Source organism: Sebastes umbrosus, chromosome 13 (genome assembly GCF_015220745.1).
Source record: "Sebastes umbrosus isolate fSebUmb1 chromosome 13, fSebUmb1.pri, whole genome shotgun sequence".
Taxonomy (NCBI): Eukaryota; Metazoa; Chordata; class Actinopteri; order Perciformes; family Sebastidae; genus Sebastes; species Sebastes umbrosus.
The window spans coordinates 30,134,990-30,159,236 of NC_051281.1; the positions used below are offsets into that span (position 1 = coordinate 30,134,990).

Below are 24,247 nucleotides of genomic sequence, written 5' to 3' on the forward strand. Positions count from 1 at the left end.
ATTTTCACCTTACGAGTTAAAATATTAATTCAGCCCCGTCTTATATTAAAAATGACATTTAGCTGAAAGTAACAGCTTTACCTCACAACTAATTTGTCTGCCTCAATTTGTTTTCTTGGGTGAGCATGAGTGCAAATCAATTATGCCCACCACAAAAATACATACTTGGACAAACGTCTCCAAGTCTCCTAGACGCCCGCTGTGTAATTGCTGTTTAAACAATGCAACATGCTGGAGTTAGTCATTTTGCCAACTGTCAAGTCAACGTATACAATCACTTGAGAAGATTGAAGAGCTTTTGTAGAAAACACTAAATCAAAACAGAAGGTTTGGTTCATTCAACCAATATCAACAACATAATCAGAATGGACAGGCTACAATTCAACATTACTGCTCTATAGAAAAACTAAAACTAATGTCTCAGCTTTGGCTAATGTCCGAATTGTTAATGGCTACAACACAAGTCAATTTCCTCCATTTCTGCTTTCAGACTCAACAATAAACATCTCAGTGTTCAGGTCAGTTTTTCAAACATACCGTAGAACAAAAGCCCTTAAGGCAAGGCAAGGCAAGGCAAGGCAGCTTTATTTGTATAGCACATTTCAACAACAGGGCAATTCAAAGTGCTTTACAGAAACATTCAAGAACATTGCGACAAAATGCAAAAGAACATTAAGAAATAATTAAAACAGTTATAAAAACATAAAAACATTAAAACATTAAAGATTAGAAAATAAAAACAAGCTAAAAATAAAAGCTAGGATAGAAGCTAAAATTGCATAAAACTCAAAAGAGTAAAAGTTATAGTGCAGTGTCAGAATAAAAGGCACCCGCAAACAGGAAAGTTTTAAGCTTTGTTTTAAAAGAAGTGAGAGTTGGAGCGGTCCTGCAGGTTTCTGGGAGCTTGTTCCAGATATTTGGTGCATAAAAACTGAATGCTGCTTCTGCATGTTTAGTTCTGACTCTGGGGACACTAAGCAGACCTGATCCAGATGACCTGAGAGGTCTGGATGGTTCATAACACAGCAGAAGATCAGAAATGTATTTTGGCCCTAAACCATTTAGTGCTTTGTAAACCAGCAGCAGTATTTTGAAATCAATTCCTAAAAAAAATCCTTAAAGGGACTGTTTCTAAGAATCAGAAATTGCTTGCGGAAATTGCGGAAGCAGACATCACGTCTAAAGCTGCATGCTAACTCTGTCACGGACAGGAAACGTTATCGTATCGCGGTAACGTGCAGTCAAGCCGGCGGTCGCTCTCATCTCCGTGGTCAAATGGGCCGACGCTACAACTGTAGAGCACCCAGATACTGACATTTATGTTAAATACATTCAAACGGCCCCGATGGAGCTGACCATGGATGGATAAAGAGAACGGAGCTGATGGGAGAGCTAGAGACGGACTTAGAGAAGTTAGAGGAAGTATACACGTGTGACTACGTCCAGTTTTCAAAATAAGGTGTTAACAAAGGGAACTGTATATACAAAATACATCTATGGAAATAAGATTGATGGATTATATTCATCAGAAATATAAAACATTACATGTCCCTTATAAATTAAAAGAAAATACCACTAATTTGTGAGGGAAATGTCTATTCTTTGATTTTTGGGTTGCTGGATAATGAATACTGCCTGACAATGACTGATATAGTTGACTTCAGGACATCTCTGACTACATAATGCTGAAAATCAAACATTTTGACTGTATTAATTTAGATATTTCCCAAAGTAAAAGTCCTTACAAGTGTATGATTCTGCTTTTTCCCATGGTCTAGTGTTAAAAACAGTTAACAAAAATCACAATAAACCACAATATCGAAACGCACTACTTGTAAAATCGTACTACTTAAAAATCACAATACATATCAAATCGGGACCCAAGTATTGTGATAGTATTGAATCAAGAGATAGGTGTATTGTCCCAGCCCTAGCATCTACACATGCACAGAAAAGCACAACAGCTCCTCTAGTGAAATTCTACATTTTTCACATCTTACCTGATCGACTGTGAGAGCTCATTGTTGTGGTTGTTGTTGCCAGGCAGACTTTGACAGGGGAGGAGATGTGAGCGGCGAGGGTGTCAGTGCACCTCCGTGGAGGCTGTAGTGACCACCATGTGCTTCCCAGCCAGGGTGGCGGTGCCAGCCAGGTGGAGGCGCCGAGCCAAGGAGGCACAGAGAGTAGTTGTTCCTTAAGGCTTCATCACACCGAGCCACAGGTGGAGACCTCAGTGGAGTGTTGTGGCAGGATCCTTTCCAGTCAGGCTCTGGAGAGGTGGATGCAAAAAAAAAAGTGTTTTAATATGCATGGGAAATTCCAGATAGAAGCTCATATACCAATTTAAGACAAACATAAGGGACATATTCTAAATCAGGGACAATGTCCTGAACACTTTTTATCCCTTCCCGCTGCTATTGAGCCAGAAACTCCTCTGAGTTTACCCGAGGTCATGTGTGGTACTGTAACAGGCCGGAGAGGAACAAAGACCTGCAGGTCGCCAAAGAAACTGATGACCCCTGTGTTTCATGATCAGCTCGTCTCTATCTGTGACCCTAAATGCACATGCATGAATCCCTAAAGGCTTTTCAATGACGTTCAGGAAGTTGTGGCATATATTTCACTTGCTGTGTGGGTCAGCGGTGAGCTGGATTGTGGCTGCCAAGGTGAGACTACCAGCCACAGAGGAGAGAAGTCGCAGCCAACAACAATAGAGAAAATCTGAACAATCTCATATGAACTCTGTTGTTTATAAAGAAAAAAAGACTTTGTTTTATTTTGGACAAGAGTAAAGAAGTAGTGATGCTAAACGGTTCCTCCAAGTAGGAATATTTATCGAATGAATGTGGTTTCTTTTAGACCATCTGGATTTACTAAAATCACAGCATGTTTACATAATCTAAATGTAACTGCTAGCACTGCGAGTGCTGTCACCACGCCCAGTCAGGCCAAGCGTTTGAATGTGGTTGAACAGCGAAACCATAATGCTACAAACGTGCACTGATGTTCTCGAGAAACAGTCGAAATCTGCCATGGCTATAAACACAATTAATAAAATGTGACTTTCCAACAGTTGTCAGCTTCTAATGACATTACTGAATCTTTACTTCCGCAGCGTGCACAGTCAGCGTCTTCAGAAAAGGCTCTTTGCCGTAAATTAAGTGCAAACAGAGGCTTCCTGGAGGCTTAGACTTACCTCAGAGTCAACAGCCAAGGAGAAAGAGGAAGAAAACTTTTCGTACTGTCTGGTGTGTGTGAGTGTTATGCAATCAAAACTGCACACACACACACACACACACACACACACACACACACACACACACACACACACACACACACACACACACACACACACACACACACACACACACACACACACACACACACACACACACACACACACACACACACACACACACACACACACACACACACACACACACACACACACACACACACACACACACACACACACACACACACACACACACACACACACACACACACACACACACACACACACACACACACACAAGGAAGCCTGTGGCTATTCAACCCTAACTGGCAGAAGCTAAAACTCACCTCTGTCACATCTAACAGGTGTTACCACCAACAAGTGGTAATGAGAGCTGCTATCAGTCACTAGAAATACCACAGAGGCCACAATAAAGTGTCTATCTGCTCCCTTCCTTTCTCTTTCAAATACAGACACACACGCACGCACACACGCACACATACATGCACGCACGCACGCACGCACGCACGCACGCACGCTGTCACCACTACTTTAAAGCTGTTGAACTGAATTACTGTCAAATGAATGAGTTCAGTGGAAAGAAGGTGAAAGCATTGCATGGCCAAATAAAATCTCATGGAAACACGTTACTGCCAGGATTCTCCAGGGTTTTACTTCACTTATCAGGAATTATCGTAGAAGAAAAGCAGTCCCTCAAGTGGATGACAAATTTAGCAGAGGCCCAGCTCATTCATTAGCGTTAAAAAGGGGACATATCATGCTCATTTTTCAGGTTCACACTTTCTACTAGAACATGTTTACATGCTTTAATGTTCAAAAAAAAACTTGACTTGACTATGACTTGCCCCGAACTGCATGTGATTATCATCAAGTGGGCATGTCTGTAAAGGGGAGACTCGTGGGTACCCATAGAACCCATTTACATTCACTGATCTGGAGGTCAGAGGTCAAGGGACCCCTTTGAAAATGGCCATGCTAGTTTTTCACAAATGTATGCGCACAATCATGGAAAAGGTGTTTTTGTTTTTTATATGTCCTCTTCCAATGTGAACAAATAAATCATATTGGAGGAATAATAAGATATTAAAGGTCCCATATTATGCTAATTTTCAGGATCATACTTGTACTTTGTGTTTCTACTAGAACATGTTAACATACTGTAATGTTAAAAAAAACCTTTATTTTCCTCATACTGTCGGCCCGAATATGCCTGTATTTACCCTCTGTCTTAAACGCTCTGTTTTAGCACATTTCGACGGAATTGCGACAAAATTGCAACAGTATTGCGTTGCTAGGCAACAGCTTGGGTCCATGTGTACTTCCTGTCAGCTGATGACATTCACATACACTGCAACCTGTAATAAACTGGGACACATTTAGAATGGTTACGTTTAAATCTGTGTAAAGGGTCTAAATATCGTACATTTGTGACATCACAAATGGACCGAAATCCTGACGGGTTGTTTCAAATGCAGAGTTTCTGAATATGAGCTGTGTGTATTTCCCTGTGGATTGAACGTTTCAATACTTTCACAGTATTTATATAGGACTTAAGCCTGCTTTATAATAATAAAAAAAAAAAAAATGAAAATCTCACATTTTTATAATATGGGTCCTTTAAAGTTATTAAATCTACTGAAAACTGAGCTCCAGTGTTGCCGTCACAGTTTCAGTGGAAAGACACTGAAGTGCAAGAGCAGCAGAAAACAAACATCAGTATGCTTCTGTGATTTCAAATTTACTACAAAATTTGCGTGCAGCACCTCGTCCTTCAGGTTGGAGGCAAAATGACCAGAGGGGAGGTTTCGATATCAGAGGTGTGTGTTTAATAGTCGTACGCATGTGGACAATACTTTGAAGAGGGATACTCAAAGTGGATGGATCTGCTGTGGCGTGAGGTGTCGACTGAAGTGCAGCGGTGCTATTCACAGATCCAGCCGCCGATTTTTTGTCAAAGGGGTCGTCTGACACACAAGAATTCAGACTGTGCTTTTACAGCTTGTCGTACTATGTCAGCAATGACTTCAGGCATTTAGTCCTCTCACATTCTCTGTTTGACACACACACACACGCATGCACGCGCACACATTTATTCCCCTTTTGTGCCAGAAGACCTCTTCATTATAGAAAAAATAACTGAGCTGTTTTAAAATCTGAATTCAAATTCTAAATTTTAAAAATGTCTTTGATTGGGCACAAATTCAAATCATACTAATTTATGAAACAACCTTTAATACAACCTTCTTTCACATGAAAAATATCCTTTTTTTAAATCTGCTTCAACACTCCTTATTAGCTGCTATACAACTATTCAATGAGAAGAATGTTTCAGTAGAGCCCAATACAAATATTTGTTTTGTGAAACATAAATTAAATGTAAAAACGATTATAAACATAAGCAGCGTTTCTCACACATAGATTTTACTTGGGCGGGCCGCCCATATACGGTATTAACGGCTGCCCAAGTAGATTTGGTGACCCATTTTAGCAATTTTCATTTTTATTTTTGTATCCATCCGAGAGAACGACGCCTTCCGTGATTGATTAACTAGAGGACTAGTAGCGGCTGGGGCTGTGTATTGACGATACGAAACGTATCATGATACATGGGTAATGATTCAATATATTGTGATACTGTAAGCAAGGCAATATATTGTGATTTGTTTTTTTTAAATCAAATTTTAGGAAAACTGTCATAAAGAACACACCACCATATGAGTAAAAAGTCATTATGTGAAATGGCTGCTATGGGGACTAACATCATTATAATTGGACTAATTGGATCCACAAGAGTCTCAGCTTTACAGTGATACCCAATTTATGCAATTCCAAGACTGTTTAGGGACCCCAGTATGCAGAAATATTCAAATACACCATTTAAGAATAGGCAAAAATAACACGTGTACTGCATGCAAAAGTCTCCATGGTTTATGCCCAAAACTGCATGGAATTATCATAAAGTGGGCAAGGCCGTAAAGTGGAGACTCAGAGGGGGGGGGGGGGGGGGGGGGGGGGACGGGGACTACAATGCGGCGGCCCGACGTGCTGCTGCACTCTGCTCACCCAAGACTGGTTCCCGGTATGGGGGGGCAGACTGCTGCACGGCATGGAGGATGTTCACACTGGAACGTACTGGGTGCTGCATCGCCCCTCTGTTGGACTGACAGGCTTCTGGTGTTACGCACACAACAGGTTTGTTCCCATCCAGATGGCAGTGATTGGTTTTAAATGATCTTGTAAGCCGTTGTTTTACTGCTTAATTTGTCATTGAACATATAACAACGTTCTTGTCGTGGATCTTTCTCCAAGACGGTGTAATACTCTCACACGGACGATTTTTTCTTTCACTTGCGGAGCACCCGCCGTCAGAGTCGTGTCTAGCCAGTAGCTTCTTCTCTGAATCAGCAGCTGGTTACTCTTCTCCGAGACCGACCGCAAATAAACAACACAACATTCAGCTGGGGCAAAATTGATGCAACACTACATAAAGATCGTCCACTGACGTATTTTGATAAATCGGTGCATCCCTAAACAAAACCCCGCCTTTCCTGACGCCATCAACCCACATTTTGTGGCCCAATCCAATTCAATTCCTTCAATAGGATTGTTTTCTCCAATTGTAACTGTTCTTCAGGGAACCTGACACTGCAGGTATTTTTTCGGCACTTTAGAGTCATAAAATACACCACCTGCATCTCTTCTTACATCTCATTTCCTCCGACCGACACTTAAGATTGGATGAGATTTATTACTCTCGTGCAGCGAAGGTTTGAACCTGGAAGCGTTTTCATGGCGCTTGACAGGAAAACAGCTCTCAGGACCCCATAATGGACTTCATTTCCCAAGCACTCTGAGCGCTGCCGGGAGTAATCACGACGGCATAAAAATAACATGTGGTCGGGTAGCGAGCAGTAAACAACAATTAAGAGACCCCTTGCGTAGCTCATGAAATGAATCATTGAAAATGCACTTGTGCCGTGAAGACAGCTTCAGCCTCTCAGCCCTAATTGACTATGAATAATTCAGATGGCGAGTGGGATTAGCAGCACCGCCAGTACGCTATTGATTGGCAGGTTCCTGATTTTTCTTTGTTGTTGGCAAAAAATAGTTGAGGTGTGGAGTCCTTACAGTGAGCGACATGAGCTAGAAAGAAATCAACAAGAACCTGGGGGAAAGGAAAATCCTTCCATCTCAGCGCTGACAGAGCACGGACAGACTACTGTGATGTGTCTAAACTGTCGCTGGTTCAACTGAGGGCACGACGGTGTCAAACTGAACACATCTTCCTTTAGGAGGAGGGAGGCACACGTTTGAGGAGACAAAGTGACACCCTATCAGGCATGAAAGGACCAGCAGTAAGTAACACAACACTCTCTGTTGCTCGCTCGTGTTTGCAAGTGAACAAGGCCGGCTACGACCGCAGGACATCACATCAATCAGCTGTGGGCTGGACGGGGACCAGACCAAGAGCACGGCGGGCATCAAGTGGCACAAAGGGATGGTTTTCCTGGAAAAGGGGCAGTGTCCACCTTTAGTCCCCCCCGACTTTATAGACTCTGGGGGACAATATCTGCTATTATTACTCTCCAATCTCTCTGAACATGAACTATTATGCTGTGCTGTATTCTCATGTAAATACACTTTTATGTGAAGATGACTGACAGAACCGAATATGTCACAGACACGGTGAATGACAGGGCTGGCACCAAAATCGTGTGACTATGTTTGAGACCTGTCACTTGAGTTGTGCGTAAATGCTAATGAAGTCAAAGACATCCCATACAAAATTCTTCCAAATGAAGTCACTTTAAAAATACATTTGTAATTCAGGGATCGGCTGAATGCCGGTTTTGCATTTTAAAGCTCCGGTACAAACGATTAATGAACATTCAAAGCTGGATATGTTTTTTTGTATTACCTAAGAGTTCATTTGCAAAAACAGTTAAAAGCTAATCTTAAAATGAATAAACCACAGTTTGACTGATGTTCCATGGAATTTAAAAAGTACAGCCGTCTCCTAAAAATGACTTTCCATACAACGAAACTGCATCGTGAATTACGTTTCAAGGAAAACTTATTTTGTCGCAGATTATGTTTGTTTTTGACTTATCACACAAAGTTTGTAATCAGTGCTTGAAGAGGAAAAAAATACGTGCCAGTACTCCTTTTATTCACATGTTGGCGTGTGTATCAGCAATCTCTTGCTCCTATTTATTTATTATTATTATATTTGGGTTATGCATCTTCTATAGTACGCCTATAATATTCCAACTGAAACATTAGGGTTAAGTTGGTGTGTGTGTGTGTATTTACTCATAGTGTTAATACTTAAAGTGCTTTCCTGTGTTAATTGTAGCCTATAGTATTGTTCTATAAGACATTATAGGATGTCTATAGGCTGGAATCAACAGCAGCAGCCAGACAGACAGACAGACAGACAGACAGACAGATATGCAGAGCTGAGGTGTGTGATCTCTTCATTGAGGTTTAAGGAGCAGAGTCCCAGTCAGGATGCTCCTACATGTTATTCAGAGACACATTCTCAATTTACAGACGTAGGCAAAGTTGTTGGTACCCTTCCGTTAAAGAGAGAAAAACCCACAATGGTCACTGAAATAACTTGAAACTGACAAAAGTAATAATAAATAAAAATTTACTGAAAATGAACTAATGAAAATCAGATATTGTTTTTGAATTGTGGTTCAACAGAATCATTTTAAAAAACAAACTAATGAAACTGACCTGGACAAAAAATGATGGTACCCCTAGAAAAGATGTAAAATAATGTGACCATAGGGACATGTTAAACTAAGGTGTGTCCTGTAAATTGCATCACAGGTGTCTTCAAACTTGTAATCAGTCAGTCTGCCTATTTAAAGGGTGAAAAGTAGTCACTGTGCTGTTTGGTATCATGGTGTGTACCACACTGAACATGGACCACAGAAAGCTAAGGAGAGAGTTGTCTCAGGAGATCAGAAAGAACATTATAGACCTTCATGTTAAAGGTAAAGGCTATAAGACCATCTCCAAGCAGCTTGATGTTCCTGTGACTACAGCTGCACATATTATTCAGAAGTTTAAGGTCCATGGGACTGTAGCCAACCTCCCTGGACGTGGCCGCAAGAGGAAAATTGATGACATATTGAAGAGACGGATAATACGAATGGTAACCAAAGAGCCCAGAACAACTTCCAAAGAGATTAGAGGTGAACTCCAAGGTCAAGGTACATCAGTGTCAGATCGCACCATCCGTCACTGTTTGAGAAAAAGTGGACTTAATGGAAGACAACCGAGGAGGACACCAAATCATAAAAAAGCGAGACTGGAATTTTCCAAAATGCATATTGACAAGCCACAAAGCTTCTGGGAGAATGTCCTTTGGACAGATGAGACAAAACTGGAGCTTTTTGGCAAGTCACATCAGCTCTATGTTCACAGACGCAAAAATGAAGCATCCAAAGAAAAGAACACTGTACCTAATGTGAAACATGGAGGAGGCTCGGTTATGTTATGGGGCTGCTTTGTTGCATCTGGCACAGGGTGTCTTGAATCTGTGCAGGGTGCAATGAAATCTCAAGACTATCAAGGCATTCTGGAGCGAAATGTGCTGCCCAGTGTCAGAAAGATTGGTCTCAGTTGCAGGTCATGGGTCCTCAAACAGGATAATGACCCAAAACACAGCTAAAAACACCCAAGAATGGCTAAGAACAAAACATTGGACTATTCTGAAGTGGCCTTCTATGAGCCCTGATCTAAATCCTATTGAACATCTGTGGAAGGAGCTGAAACATGCAGTCTGGAGAAGGCACCCTTCAAACCTGAGACAGCTGGAGCGGTTTGCTCACGAGGAGTGGGCCAACATACCTGTCGACAGGTGCAGAAGTCTCATTGAGAGTTACAGAAATCACTTGATTGCAGTGATTGCCTCAAAAGGTTGTGCAACAAAATATTAAGTTAAGGGTACCATCATTTTTGTCTAGGCCAGTTTCATTAGTTTGTTTTTTTAAATGATTCTGCTGAACCATAATTCAAAAACAATATCTGATTTTCATTAGTTAATTTTCAGTGAATTTTTATTTATTATTACTTTTGTCAGTTTCAAGTTATTTCAGTGACCATTGTTGGTTTTTCTTTCTTTAACGGAAGGGTACCAACAATTTTGCCTACGTCTGTATACAGTGAATAAAAGACACTAGGAGATATTGGGTTTGGGGGTCCTCTCCCAAGAAAATGTTAAATTTCTACACGTATCCCAGCCTCCATCTGGACATTTAATTCTTCTGGAAATGTTTCATTAATCGTAGTTGTTCACAACTAAAAAAAGTTATGAAAAACAGTTCACTGATTATTTTACACGTGAAGGACGTACTGTATCGATAAATTACAGCGGCGTCATTCTCATCCCCTTCCCCCGTGCCGTGCTGTGCCGTACCTTGCCGTGCGTCGGCTTATCTAGACGCTCTCTACATTGTTCACACATTGTTTATGTTTATTGTTTGTGTTCATACGGCTTATGAGAAGCGGCGCAAAACACTGGCGCTGTGCCGTATGATTATGAATCTCCCAGAGAACCTGATGTGGAGAGGGCTCAGAAGAGTACTGGCAGCTTGTGACAAGTTCTGGTACGCAAGAAAAAAGGTCACGTACTGTACGCAAGTAAATGTCAATTGAGAATGGAGTTTAGTTGTATGGGAAGGTATTTTTGTAGGAGATAGGGTTGCGATATCAACACAACCCAACACCAGGTTGATATTCCCTGGACTGCACACACACAAATGATTTAGGAAAATAAATAAAGATGACTTGCTTGATTTAGCAATGAGGCTTCCGCACTCATCTAATGTGCTGCTTTCCTCATGTGGACTGTAGATGATGCTGGGTCGTAGATAACCTCAGTTCGAAAACTAGAAAACTAAAAGATATGTATCAAAAGACAACAATGTGGAGTAATGTGGAGGTTGGCCGTCTCAAACCCAAACAGACAAAACTGTAAAGGTATGTTTAACGTTTTATGTTGGGGAAAAAAATGCTGGAGTGTGCCATATTTCCCCTGTGTGTGTGTGTGTGTGTGTGTGTGTGTGTGTGTGTGTGTGTGTGTGTGTGTGTGTGTGTGTGTGTGTGTGTGTGTGTGTGTGTGTGTGTGTGTGTGTGTGTGTGTGTGTGTGTGTGTGCATTCCTGTGAAACAGGGAGAGAAATGTGGGGTTGGGGATAAAACTATTGGCATCAAACATGATGGCACACCACGATGAAGCCCTTGGAGCAGCCCTGTCTGTTGTTATATAAATGGGAGCGGTGGAATCATAACATTCAAACGCTTCATTAATAGCTGTCGTCATGGTGAACAGACTAATGTGAAAATGTTTTTACGTGGCATGAAAATTTCAAGATTTGAGCAGTCTTGTATTTTGACATACTGTCAACTACCTTGCGGTAATAAAAAAGGATACAGTGGTAATACACACACACACACACACAAACACACAGACGTCTGTTGATGTTAATGGACAACCAAACACCCATGCCTTGTTACCCTGGCAACAAAAGGCCAACTATTCTGAATCAAATAAAAAGCAGGAAGTAGCATCTTTCCGTGCAGCGTGCCAAGTACTGTGAATGACAAAAGCCCACTCAACTCTCCTTCCTTTATTACTAACATTCATCCAATGTCGCTCTCACTCTCTAACCCATGTACAGTATGTATTGAACTTCATCAGCATCTCCCGTCTACGTTTTTAATTATCCACCTCAACCTTTAGTAATTCTGCACCGAGAAGGAGTTCTTTTTTCCTAACATTTCTCTGCACTTTTTTTTTTTGGATGTAAAATCGAGCCCGTAGGAACGATATGGCTTCACACTAAACTGCTCAAGAAAAACACTGAGCCACAGTTCAAATTCTTTGAACTTTGACCAGGACCATGTAGCTCCTCTCATTTGGATTCACCGCCTGACCGGGTGATGAAAACAGAACTCGAGTTTTGCCGTGTATAAGCGCCTCTAGAATCTTACTGTAGTTTGGAGGCAACCTTTGCTTCGTGGCGTTGTGTCCAGTTTTGTGGACAGAGAGGTGCAGGAATCAAAAGGCAGCAAAATCCAACAAACGGAGGGAATTAAAATGTGCTGCATTACGTTATGTCCTTTGACCAGGTGGATTAGTGGCAACAGCAACTACGATATCAACTCCTGCTGGCAATTTTTTGTCAGCGAGATGTATAAACGTATAAATCTGACCTATCACAAGTTTCACACTAAGGACTATGGATGTCACGAGAACCGATACTTCCGTACCAAATCAATGCCAACATTTTGAAAACGTCACGGTACTGGTTTTTCTACAGTACTGTAGGTACCGGGGGTCCTCGAGACTAACGGCATCTAAATTAGGGATGCACCGATCCAACTTTTTCAGTCCCGATACCGAGTACTGATGCGATACCATGTATTTATTATTAAGCTGCATGCCTCACTGTGGAAGTGACTGGGATCATTCTTTTATGATTAATGCCAGGATCAGACTACACAATATTTTTGACGGTTACGATGGTCACTATGTCAGATTAGACGATTGAGAGTCAGAAATTCTTGTCGTGACTTGGCTGCGTCACATGACAGACTACACGTCGATCCCCTGTTCCGACAATACGCACTCTCCCGGCACCGCCGTCTTAATATATGTGCTTACCGGGGCTCAAGCCCCTCCGGGCCCGACCATGTAAAGGGGCCCTCGAGGCTCCAGGGGAAAACCGTAAAAATATAATTCACAGGGAGAAGCGAAAGGGGGCGCGCAACGGGATGCACCATGCACAAAGACGCAACGGCGGTGGTGTTTTTTACTCCGACACAACCTAGATTGAATATCCTACCGCGAGGTCCGGCAGCAGTTGCGCTGGCATCATTCTGCATAATAAGTAGCCATGTGCTTCTGTTTACAGCTGTGTGCGTCTGTGCTCAGCCGATCACATTCACGGTCATGACGGAACACGTCGTGGAAGGAAAAAAAAAAAAAATAAAACATGCTAGACTTTCTGTCGGGACGTTCTGAGGCGTCCCAAACGCCGCGTCACTTGTGGTGTACTATGACACACTACACGAGATAAACCGATCGGTTTTCGCACACGACACTCATTTATCGTTCCCGATCCCCTACGACGGCCGTGTCGGGCTATAATCGGGCTGATATCGTGTAGTCTGATCCCGGCATAAGGTAACATCAGGATTGACTTATACATTGCTTTTCTTACTTTGTAAAACAAAATGTAGCAAATAAATACAGAGATATAAATTTACTGAACTGTTATTTATTATTAAAATAATAAATCGTACACCAGCAACTTGGTAAAAAATCTGAAAATTATATGAAAAGAATATAGTAATTACAATTCAAGTGTAAACCTTTTTCATGCAGCACCATTGTCACCAATACCCGATCCAGCTATTTGAGTCAGTATCGGCCCGATATCTGTGTGTTAAAGTGTGTTTATTGTTATGTTTTTTACCGCGGTATCACTGATACTGGTATCGACTACTAAACCTCTGGTATCGTGACATCCCTGATAAGGACACATACCTGAAAAGAACAGAATGTAAATGGATTTAATGAATCAGCTAAATAATCTACTGCTTTTGAAATCATTAGGATCATGTAGTAGCATAGAGGATACTTTAGAACAGTCAGTCCATCCTGAAAAATAAGTAAGGGATAATGTACAGCGAGCCGGTCGTTGTTGAAAAAAAATCCCCGACAGGGCGATGCTGCACCCCGACGCGCAGCAGACCGCTGTGATTGACCAATCAGAATCGAGTATTCAACACAGTTATTTATAACACACAATAAGAGACATGAGGCAAAAGACGTGGGTCTAACAGAGTCCCATAACGCAGCTTCCCGAAGAGAATCCAATCGATACTGGATCGGCTGATTCTAGTATTGATATCCACCGTGTGACCACAAACTGCCCTCAAAAGTCTTATTGGGACATCTCTCACTGAAATCTTCCTATTTCTGTCTAATTCAACCTGTGAAAAACCAAAATAGAGCTGCAACAATTAATCAATTAGTTGTCAAATATTAAATTATTCTCCAACTATTTTGATAACCGATAAATGGGTTTGACTATTTTTTTTTAAGAAAAGAAAATTAAAATTCTCTGATTCCAGCTTCTTGAATGTGAATATTTTCTGGTTTCTTTACTCCTCTATGACAGTAAACTGAATATCTTTGAGTTCTGGACAAAACAAGACATTTGATGACATCGTCTTTGGCTTTGGGGAACACTTTTTCACCATTTTCTGACATTTTATAGACCAAACAACTAATCGATTAATCGAGAACGTAATCAACAGTTTAATCGACAATGAAAACAATCAATAGTTGCAGCCCTAGACAAAAATAATGAAAAATGTGTGGCTAATTTTATATTTGTTATTAAAATGTAACAAGACAGGGGATCATTGCGGCCCTTGATTGGGTGTGATGATTGGGTAAGTAGGGGGTAGGGTGGTGGGACAGTTTGCACAGTCCTGCTGGTTGAGTGTGCCTGTGCACCACAGGATCCTGTCACCAAGCTCGTACCCAACACCACAGTGCCATTAATAGACTCAATTAGTAACCATTAGCGTGACATCCACAACATGTCCAAAAACAAGGATGCCTTTCCCAACTGCCAACCCCTCCAACACTTGCTAACTGAGTTCTGGGAGCCGGGATGGGTTCAAAGTCAGGACAAAGTCCCAGCAGAGCACAAAGGAGCTAAAACGGGTTTATTATTAGAGTTGTGAGGCACAACAGGGTATGAAGGGATGAATGTGGGAGAATGATTCGCAGCCATGAACTCATTGGGTAACCACAAGGATTTATCAAGCCTCAAATCACATCAGTTGAGGCTGAGAGCTTCTGTATAGCTGCCCATTAAACGCTCTGTGTCCCTTTTACTGCTTTGAATCTTCCTCTTGTCTACTTTTACTGCTCCTCTGGCCAATATCCAACTTGCTTTCTTTTATTAAGTTGCGCAACAGGAAGCCTAATGAGAAAAGGTGAAGTGACTGTGTAATGATTGATTACATTGACCTTGGTGTTTTATGTTTCCTTAATCCAAAAATTAAAACATATTCAAACTGGCCCATGTCAAAATATTTGATTGGTTTAGATGATTGGCAGTGAAAACATTGTTGAAAGGCTGCGGTGAAACGACAGATTCCCTCGAGTTTTATTCAAACTGTATCAGTGGCATCTCAAACACTGACTCTCATGGAGAGATAGACTAACAAACGCACAGGGACTGAGAACAAAGATACGATAACATGCTGAATGGGCTGAAGGGAAGACCCTGCCAAGCAGTTGACAAATTCCTGCTGGTGAACGTGTCAGTGCATTACAGGGTCCTGTCACCTTATTTGTCCCCGAGCACAACATTGGCATTAATAGACCCCATTAGTATCCATTAACGTGACAACATCCACAAAATGTCCACAAACAAGCGAGCTTTCCCACTGCCAGCTATATGATGGGAGGAAGTTGGAAAGCCAGGTCTGGGCCCTGACAAAGCACAATAGAACGGGGCTAAATGAGCTTATTAATGAGATTACTAGAGGCAAACTTATAGGGGCAAGTTAAGTGCTCCAAAACTTTGGTGAAGTAGTGATGTGAAAGTCTAATGGGCTGGGTTAGATTCCAAAAGCATCTGTTTGATTACAAAACTACAGAAAAATGAATTAGAAAAAGCCAGCTGTTTTTTACCAAAGGCAGAGTCTTAATCTCATAAGTGAAGAAGTAGACCAGTAATATCCCAATGAAATGAAATATCCCAATTATTAGCCCAATAGCAATATGGAAGGGGCTTATATGTATGGACCGTATGAGCACCAGGGCTGGGAAGATTCACCTTTCTCCAGATTCAACACTATGACGATACTTGGGTGCCAATTCGATATGTATTGCGATTTTTAAGTATTGCGATTCTACAAGTATTGCGATTCTATATTGGCCGCTGGCTTGACCGCAATACGATAACCTTTCCTGTCCGCGACAGAGTTAGCATGCAGCTTTAGCCGTGATGTCTAGCTCTGCTTCTCCTGTCAATGTGTGAAACCCAAAGTGTTTCCATCCTTTACTGGATGTGTAGTGTTTACCACTCTCCGTTGTTTTGTACTTCCTCGTTGCGGCCGGCTGCGGTTTGTATTTCTTTTGTATGCCAAAATACTCACAAGTGGCCGACTTGAAGGGTGGCTTCAAAAAGTTTCCTCAATGATGAAACACAGCTAACAAAGTGTCAAAGTAGGGCTGCACAATTACACACAGACACACACAGCATGTCGTCGGTGTGGAAGTTCTTCAGCGTGAGTGAAGACGACATAAAGCTGCAATTTGTAACAACTGCAAGTCCAAAATACGCCGTAGAAGAACAACCTTAAAACATCTGGAACAACTAACTTAATCAGTCACTTTTTATATTGTAATTTATTCCCATGATGTCACTCAGAGTGATCACAGTGACCAAGCTTTACTCAGTAAAATGAGTATTGGGCGATGGTAAATTATAATGCTATCTCGACGCTTTCAAATGTAATCTTGTAAAATGTAGTTTTTGCCGAGAAACTTGAATAAATCCAGTTGTGTGAAGCAGATGTTTTCACAGCATTATAAAATAGATATTAGAGAGAAATATGACCTGTTTAACTCCCTAACACTACCTCTAAGCAGCTTAAAATATAGAATTAGAACTACTGATGCCAAGCTTTTTTTAATCAAAGCAAATATTAAAAAAAAGACACAATCATTAATTTCCTAATGAGTTGAATTGTGTGTTTTTATGCAAATAGATCACACTATAGATGACAATAACAAAGTAAAAGGACAACATTTAGAGTTTTTGACAGTTAGAATGTAGCACAACATGGAAGTGAAAGCAACGCTGTTTATTTAAATGTGAAATTGCAATTAAAATCTATGATCGTGATAAATAATCGGGATCTCAATATTGATCATTTTGGCCATAATCTTGCAGCCCTTTTTCAAAATTGGTCCATGTCCATGTCATCCAAATGATATAAAGAAGTTACGGATTTTACGGAAAATGAATCTCTATCACAAAGAGAGATGGAGGATGGAGAAGTAAAAGTACAACAAGGTGTGACAGAAGAAAATTTTAATTGGTGAGACATAGTGAGATGGTAAGAGGTGATGGTACTGGTGTGTGACATACACTTAAATGCTGCAAAGCAGTGAAGGGAAATGATTTTCTATAACAGGTAGACTCCTCACACTGAAACGAATCTGATTATTACACATATTCTGAAAATCATTCTACTTGGCTATGTGAAACTGGCGACAGACATTGCAGGCATCCATCTACTGTCTTCTATTATGTTTGTGCATCAAAATCCCACAAGATATAATTAGTAGACGCTTAAGCTTCCCAAATGTGCGCGCACACACACAGAAACTTCCAATGTGAGGCTGCTAATTTACTGCAGGTGTTTAATTCATAAAGAGGTTTTCTTGGAAGAAGAAACAACTCTGAAATGCATTAACAACTGATTAAAAATATCTCAGTGTACCTTTGATCTCCAAATCCATTTTGTTGTTTAACAATTTTCACACAAATAAGGTGTGTGCAGTTTGTGTTAGTCAGATTTTTTTTCCAACTGTTTGAAATGTGAAATTTAAATGTCAGGGTTCACTGTCAGCTCCTCAGATTCAAAGTGGAAGAGCTTCTTTCTACACTCAATTTTGCACAAATATTCAACAAACAAAAAGAAAGAGAGAGTTAAAAGAAGCATTTAAGAGAGGTATTTATCTCTCCACCATCAGTAGCCTTTTAAAGACCACAATGCAGTGCTGCCATAAGACACGTTGCACATTCCATACATGGCGTGATCACTAGTCAGAAAACAGAAAAGTGATTTACAACATGTTCATAACAAAACAACTCCTGGAATGAACATCACACACAACATAGTCCTGTGAACACTTCCTCTTTGTGTAGGACTCAGAGGTACTCTGATCAAAACTAAGAAATAGTTTCAGTCCCCCTGGTTATTCAAGATGTGAGACTTCTGGTGGCTGCATTGCAGTACACTCTGTTGAAGCGCTGACGGAGGAAGGACCGTCGTCCCTTGAGGCTATAGATAGACAGACAGACCTAACCAGAGAGAGGCAAATACATTTCAACTTGTATGACTAGTAGTGCTGGAACGATACACCGATACTATCACAATAGGTGGGTGCCGATTCTATGAGTACTGCGATAAGATATTATGATTTATTGCGATTCTTTTTTAACACTAGACCATGGGAAAAGTTGAATCATACATTTCTAGGGACTTTTAATTTGAAAAATATCTAAGTTAATACATTAAAATGTTTGATGCATGTATGTCAGAGATGTCTTGAAGTCATACAGTGCCTTCAGAAAGTATTTAGACCTCTTCACTTTTTTCACATTTTGTTACAGCTGACAGTGCACATCAGAGCAAAAACCAAACCATGAGGTCGAAGGAACTGCCTGCAGAGCTCAGAGACAGGATTGTGTTGAGGCACAGATCTGGGGAAGGCTACAAAACAATTTCTGCTGCATTGAAGGTCCCCAAGAGCAAAGTGGCCTCCATAACTCTTAAATGGATGAAGTTTGGAACAACCAGGACTCTCACTAGAGCTGGCCGCCCGGCCAAACTGAGCAATCAGGGGAGAAAGGCCTTGGTAAGAGAGGTGACCAAGAACCCGATGGTCACTCTGGCTGAGCTCCAGAGATCCTGTGTGGAGATGGGAGAAACTTCCACTAGGACTACCATCACTGCAACGATCCACCGATCTGGGGTTTATGGCAGAGTGGCTAGACGGAAGCCTCTCCTCAGTGAAAGCCAGCTTGGAGTTTGCAAAAAAGCACCTAAAGGACACTCAAGACTGTGAGAAACAAGATTCTCTGGTCTGATGAAACCATGATTGAACTGTTTGGCCTCAATTCTAAGCGTTATGTCTGGAGGAAACCAGGAACCGCTAATCACCTGCCCAATACCATCCCAACAGTGAAGCATGGTGGTGGCAGCATCATGCTTTGGGGGTGTTTTTCAGCAGCAGGGACTGGGCGACTGGTCAGGGTTGAGGGAAAACTGAACGGAGCAAAGTACAGAGATATTCTTAATGAAAACCTGGTCCAGAGCGCTCAGGACCTCAGACTGGGCCGAAGGTTCATCTTCCAACAGGACAATGACCTTAAGCACACAGCCAAGACAACGAAGGAGTGGCTTATGGACAACTCTGTGAATGTCCTTGAGTGGCTCAGTCAGAGCCCTGACTTGAACCCAATCAAACATCTCTGGAGAGACCTGAAAATGTCTGTCCACCGACGGCTCCCATCCAACCTGACAGAGCTTGAGAGGATCTGCAGAGAAGAATGGCAGAAACTCCCCAAATCCAGGTGTGCAAAGCTTGTCGCATCATACCCAAGAAGACTCGATGCTGTAATCGTTGCCAAAGGTGCTTCAACTAAGTACTGAGTAAAGGGTCTGAATACTTAAGTAAATGTGATATTTCAGTTTTTCCTTTTTAATAAATTTGCAAAAATTTCTAAAATTCTGTTTTTACTTTGTCATTATGGTGTATTGAGTGTAGATTGATGAGAAAAAAAAGTAATTTTATCGATTTTAGCATACATAACAAAATACATAACAAAATGTGAAAAAAGTGAAGGGGTCTGAATACTTACTGAAGAGACAGTATATATCAGTAAAGCATTATTTAATAAATTTTTTTCCAGCAACCCAAAAATCAAAGAATAAAGACATTTCCCTCACAAATTAGTGGTATTTGCTTTTTAATATATAAAAAGGGACATGTAATGTTTTATACCTCTGGTGAATATAATCTAATCAATCTTATTTCCATAGATGTATTTTGTATATACAGTTCTCTTTGTTAACACCTTATTTTGAAAACAGGGCGTAGTTACGCGTGTGTACTTCCGCTAACTTCGCCAAATCCATCGCTAGCTTTCCCCGTCAGATCCGTTCTCTTTATACATCCATGGTCAGCTCCATTTACCATAAATGTCAGTATATGGGTCGGCTGATTTGACCACGGAGATGCCAGTGGCGGCCGGCTTGACCGCACGTTACCACAATACGATAATGTTTCCTGTTCATGACAGAGTTAGCATGCAGCTTTAGCTGTGATGTCTAGCTCTGCTTTTCCTGCAATGGGTGTAACCCAAAGTGTTTCCATCCTTTACTGGATGTGTAGTGTTTACCACGCTGGATTTAACATGTGAGGGTGAAGGTTGTATCCACGCTGACCCTCCACTGTTTTGTACTTACTCGTTGCGGCCGGCTGTGGTTTGTTTTGGTTGACGGATACGGAACGAATATGACGTCACATTACTCAGACTACAACAATAAAAGCGGTAACTTCCTTCTACCTCCGCGTAGACTCAAATGAAGTAAATATATTGATTCTGGCATTAAAATATATTTTTTATCATATTTCAAAATCCTAAAAAACAAAAAAAAACGCGCTACATAGATGAATAGATTTTTTTCCCACCCCTAATGACTAGCCACACTGAATCCCTCCCTTCTCACTCACTAACTCTATCATCAGCAGTTCAATGGCTAAAGTGTCTTCAGCAAGTCACAGACCGCTATTTGTGCAAAGAGATGCTCAGCTGAAAAGAAACAGGAATATCAGACACTATGTCGACAAAGAAGATCCTGATTTACTTCCTGCTCCAATCAGGACTCTGTCCTCAGCAGTCATCCTCTAAGAGGAGCACGCACTCCGAGCCAAAATGTTTTTAGAGGGTTGCAGTGACCTTGTTCCTGTGGGGCCTGGAGTTTACGAGCGTGCAACGGCAGTCCTCCAGAGCTTGTAATGCTGAGGGAATAGTTTCCACTAGTGGAAGCTTAAAGGAGTCTTAGCAGAGCAGAGGCACACACACAGCCCTGCTGCTACGACGCCTGAGTTAGCTTCCGGTTTGCAAATGTTAACGGGAAAGCTAAGAGAAACTGAAATGACAATATTGAGTGACCGATTCTCAGGTTTCTTTTGCGCTACTTATTATTGTGAAACGTTATCAGACATCCAAATGAAAGGCTAAACACTGTTTAAACCACACTCAGATTTGTGAAATGTTTACTTTAAAGCAAAAAATAATACAATTTCACTGTGTTTTCTTCAGCCAGACAACAATCGACCAGGTCTAGCCTAAAGCTGAAGTAGGTGACATTGGAGCAAATATGATTAAAGAAAAGTTATTTTTATAAAACGTAGTAGTACATGAAACAGGTAATCTGAAAAAAAATCATGTGCCTCTGTGTCCTCCGGTGCTCCTAACGGCATATGCAAGATTTCACAGAATGGAGGAAAACGAGCAGTAAGAGCTGATCTGAGGTCTGCTGTCCAGCTGCCGTCTATGAGAGCCGGCTGCCAATCACTCGCGAACTCCGACCGAACGGTCAAACTAGGCAGCGCTGATCAAATATGAATCAATATCATGTTACTGTAATGTCTATTTCTCGACTTAAAAGTTTTCAGAATCATCTTGTAGTGTACTGTTTAGCTGTAAAATGAGAAAGTTTGTGACGCCGCCGGCATTGTCAAATCTGGTGAAGGAACACCAAGTTCCGGTCACATGACCGGAGCACAGCTAATAGGAACGCTCTCTCTCTCTGAAATGACCTTTGATTGGTCAAAGTCTCCCGTCACGGGCTCGATTTTTTATAAAGCCTGAAAACAGAACCATGAGGAGGTGCAGAAGTCTAGTTTTCTCTCAGAACACTTGAATTACAATATGCTGAAAGGTTATTATGGAATTTTTGCCCAATGATGGCAAAAATATACTGCCTACTGACACAAAACCCTACATTTACATTTGTCAAATCTGGACTTGATTAACAAGTGGACTCCAGTAACTGTTAAAACACACTTTCAGGTTTGTGAAACCTTTAGTCCATTTGTGAAAACAGAAAAATGGCAATATCACTGCTTTTTCTCCATCTAGCCTACATCACACCAGGTGTAAATCAAAAACTACTTTACTTAGACTTGTCAAATCTAATAGAATAGTATAAAGGTTTCACAATATGTTTTAAACAGTTAGGATACTGGAATCTACTTGTTTATTAAGACCAGGTTTGACAAGTGTAGTTTTTTTTAAGCTAGACCTTTTGTTTTTGGGATGGAGCAGGTGCAGTGAAATCACATTTTTTTGGCTTTCATTAATAAAATAAAGGTTTCACAAATCTGAAAATAGGTTTTAGACTAGGATGTCTAACATATTTTCACTACAATAAGCAAAAAAACAGAGAATTGGTCATTCAATATTAACTTTCCCTTTGAACCTGCAGTAAGCAGAATGTTTTTGGCATCATTGGGCATAAATTCCATAATAACCTTTCAGCATATTGTAATTCAAGTGTTCTGAGAGAAAACTAGACTTCTGCTCCTCCTCATGGTTCTGTTTTCAGGATTTAGAACATCACAGGTCATTTCAGAGAGAGAGCGTTCCTATTGGCTGTTCATTTAACGGAGACATCTGTCAATCATTCACAAACTCCGATCCAGCGGTCAAACTAGGCAGCGCTGATCAAATATGAATCAATATTCTGTTACTGTAATGCCTATTTATCGCATAAAATGTGTTCAGAAACATCTTGTAGTGTACTGTTCAGCTGTAAAATGAGAAAGTTTGCTCCGGCTGGTGGGCGGTGCTTGGTATTTCCTCAACTGATCTCAACATGGCTGCCAGGTCACAAACTTTCTCATTTCAAAGCTCAACAGTACACTACAAGATGATTCTGAACACATTTTAAATAGGTCTTACAGTAACAGAATATTGATTCATATTTGATCAGCGCTGCCTAGTTTGACCGTTTGATCAGAGTTTGTGAGTGATTGACAGCTGCTCAGAGACGGCAAGGCTCCAGCTCGGCTCTGATTGGTTGTCTTCCTCTAGTCTGGTTAGAAGCATCAGAGGACACCGGAGGACACAGAGGAACATGTTTTTTTCAGATTACCTGTCTCATGCACTACTGTCAGGATTTAGTGACCGTTTTATAAAACTAACTTTTTCTTGCACGCACACACACACACACACACACACTAAATCTTTTCACCAGCTACATCTTTACACCAGGCTACATCTTTACACCAGCTACATCTTTACACCAGCTACATCTTTACACCAGCTACATCTTTACACCAGGCTACATCTTTACACTACAACAGCTACATCTTTACAACAGCTACATCTTTACACTACAACAGCTATATCTTTACACTACAACAGCTACATCTTTACACCACACCAGATACACCTTTACACTACAACAGCTACATCTTTACACCAGCTACATCTTTACACTACAACAGCTCATCTTTACACCAGCTAAATCTTTACACCAGCTACATCTTTACACTACACCAGCTACATCTTTACACTACAACAGCTCATCTTTACACCAGCTACATCTTTACACCAGCTAAATCTTTACACCAGCTACATCTTTACACTACAACAGCTACATCTTTACACCAGCTACATCTTTACACTACAACAGCTACATCTTTACACCAGCTACATCTTTACACCAGCTACATCTTACAACAGCTACATCTTTACACTACAACAGCTACATCTTTACACCAGCTACATCTTTACACCAGCTACATCTTTACACAACACCAACTACATCGTTACACTAACTTCACACTTGGAAGGAAACGCAGTGTGACATCGTTACGGCGCCGTGCTGCTGCAGCACAACTCATAAAAACTAAATGAAAAGTTTGAAAACAATAACAGGATTTTCATAGAAGTCACTTTTCATGACATGCCAGCCTGTTTAGAGGAGTTTGAAGCGGTACAGCCGGCTGAACAGAGACATTAACAGTAGGTAAAGCGAGCAGCTAAAGGTGGCGGAGTGTGTTGCACAACACGCACAGTCCACAGTTTTTAAGTCCACATTGATAACACTGAACACAACTATGCGTGTGTTGCGC

The 24,247-nt window shown here is 41.0% G+C and overlaps 1 protein-coding gene across 2 annotated transcripts in view; it reads right to left on the minus strand.

The window, feature by feature from the left end:
• Positions 1–24,247, minus strand: part of hdac4 (histone deacetylase 4) — a 212,618-nt gene that overhangs the window by 187,923 nt on the left and 448 nt on the right. For both annotated transcript variants that reach the window (XM_037789081.1, XM_037789082.1), the window contains exon 2: positions 2,001–2,269. In XM_037789081.1, coding sequence (XP_037645009.1) covers positions 2,001–2,022 — 22 coding nt within the window. In that variant the 5' untranslated portion in view covers positions 2,023–2,269. The remainder of the gene's footprint in view (positions 1–2,000; positions 2,270–24,247) is intronic.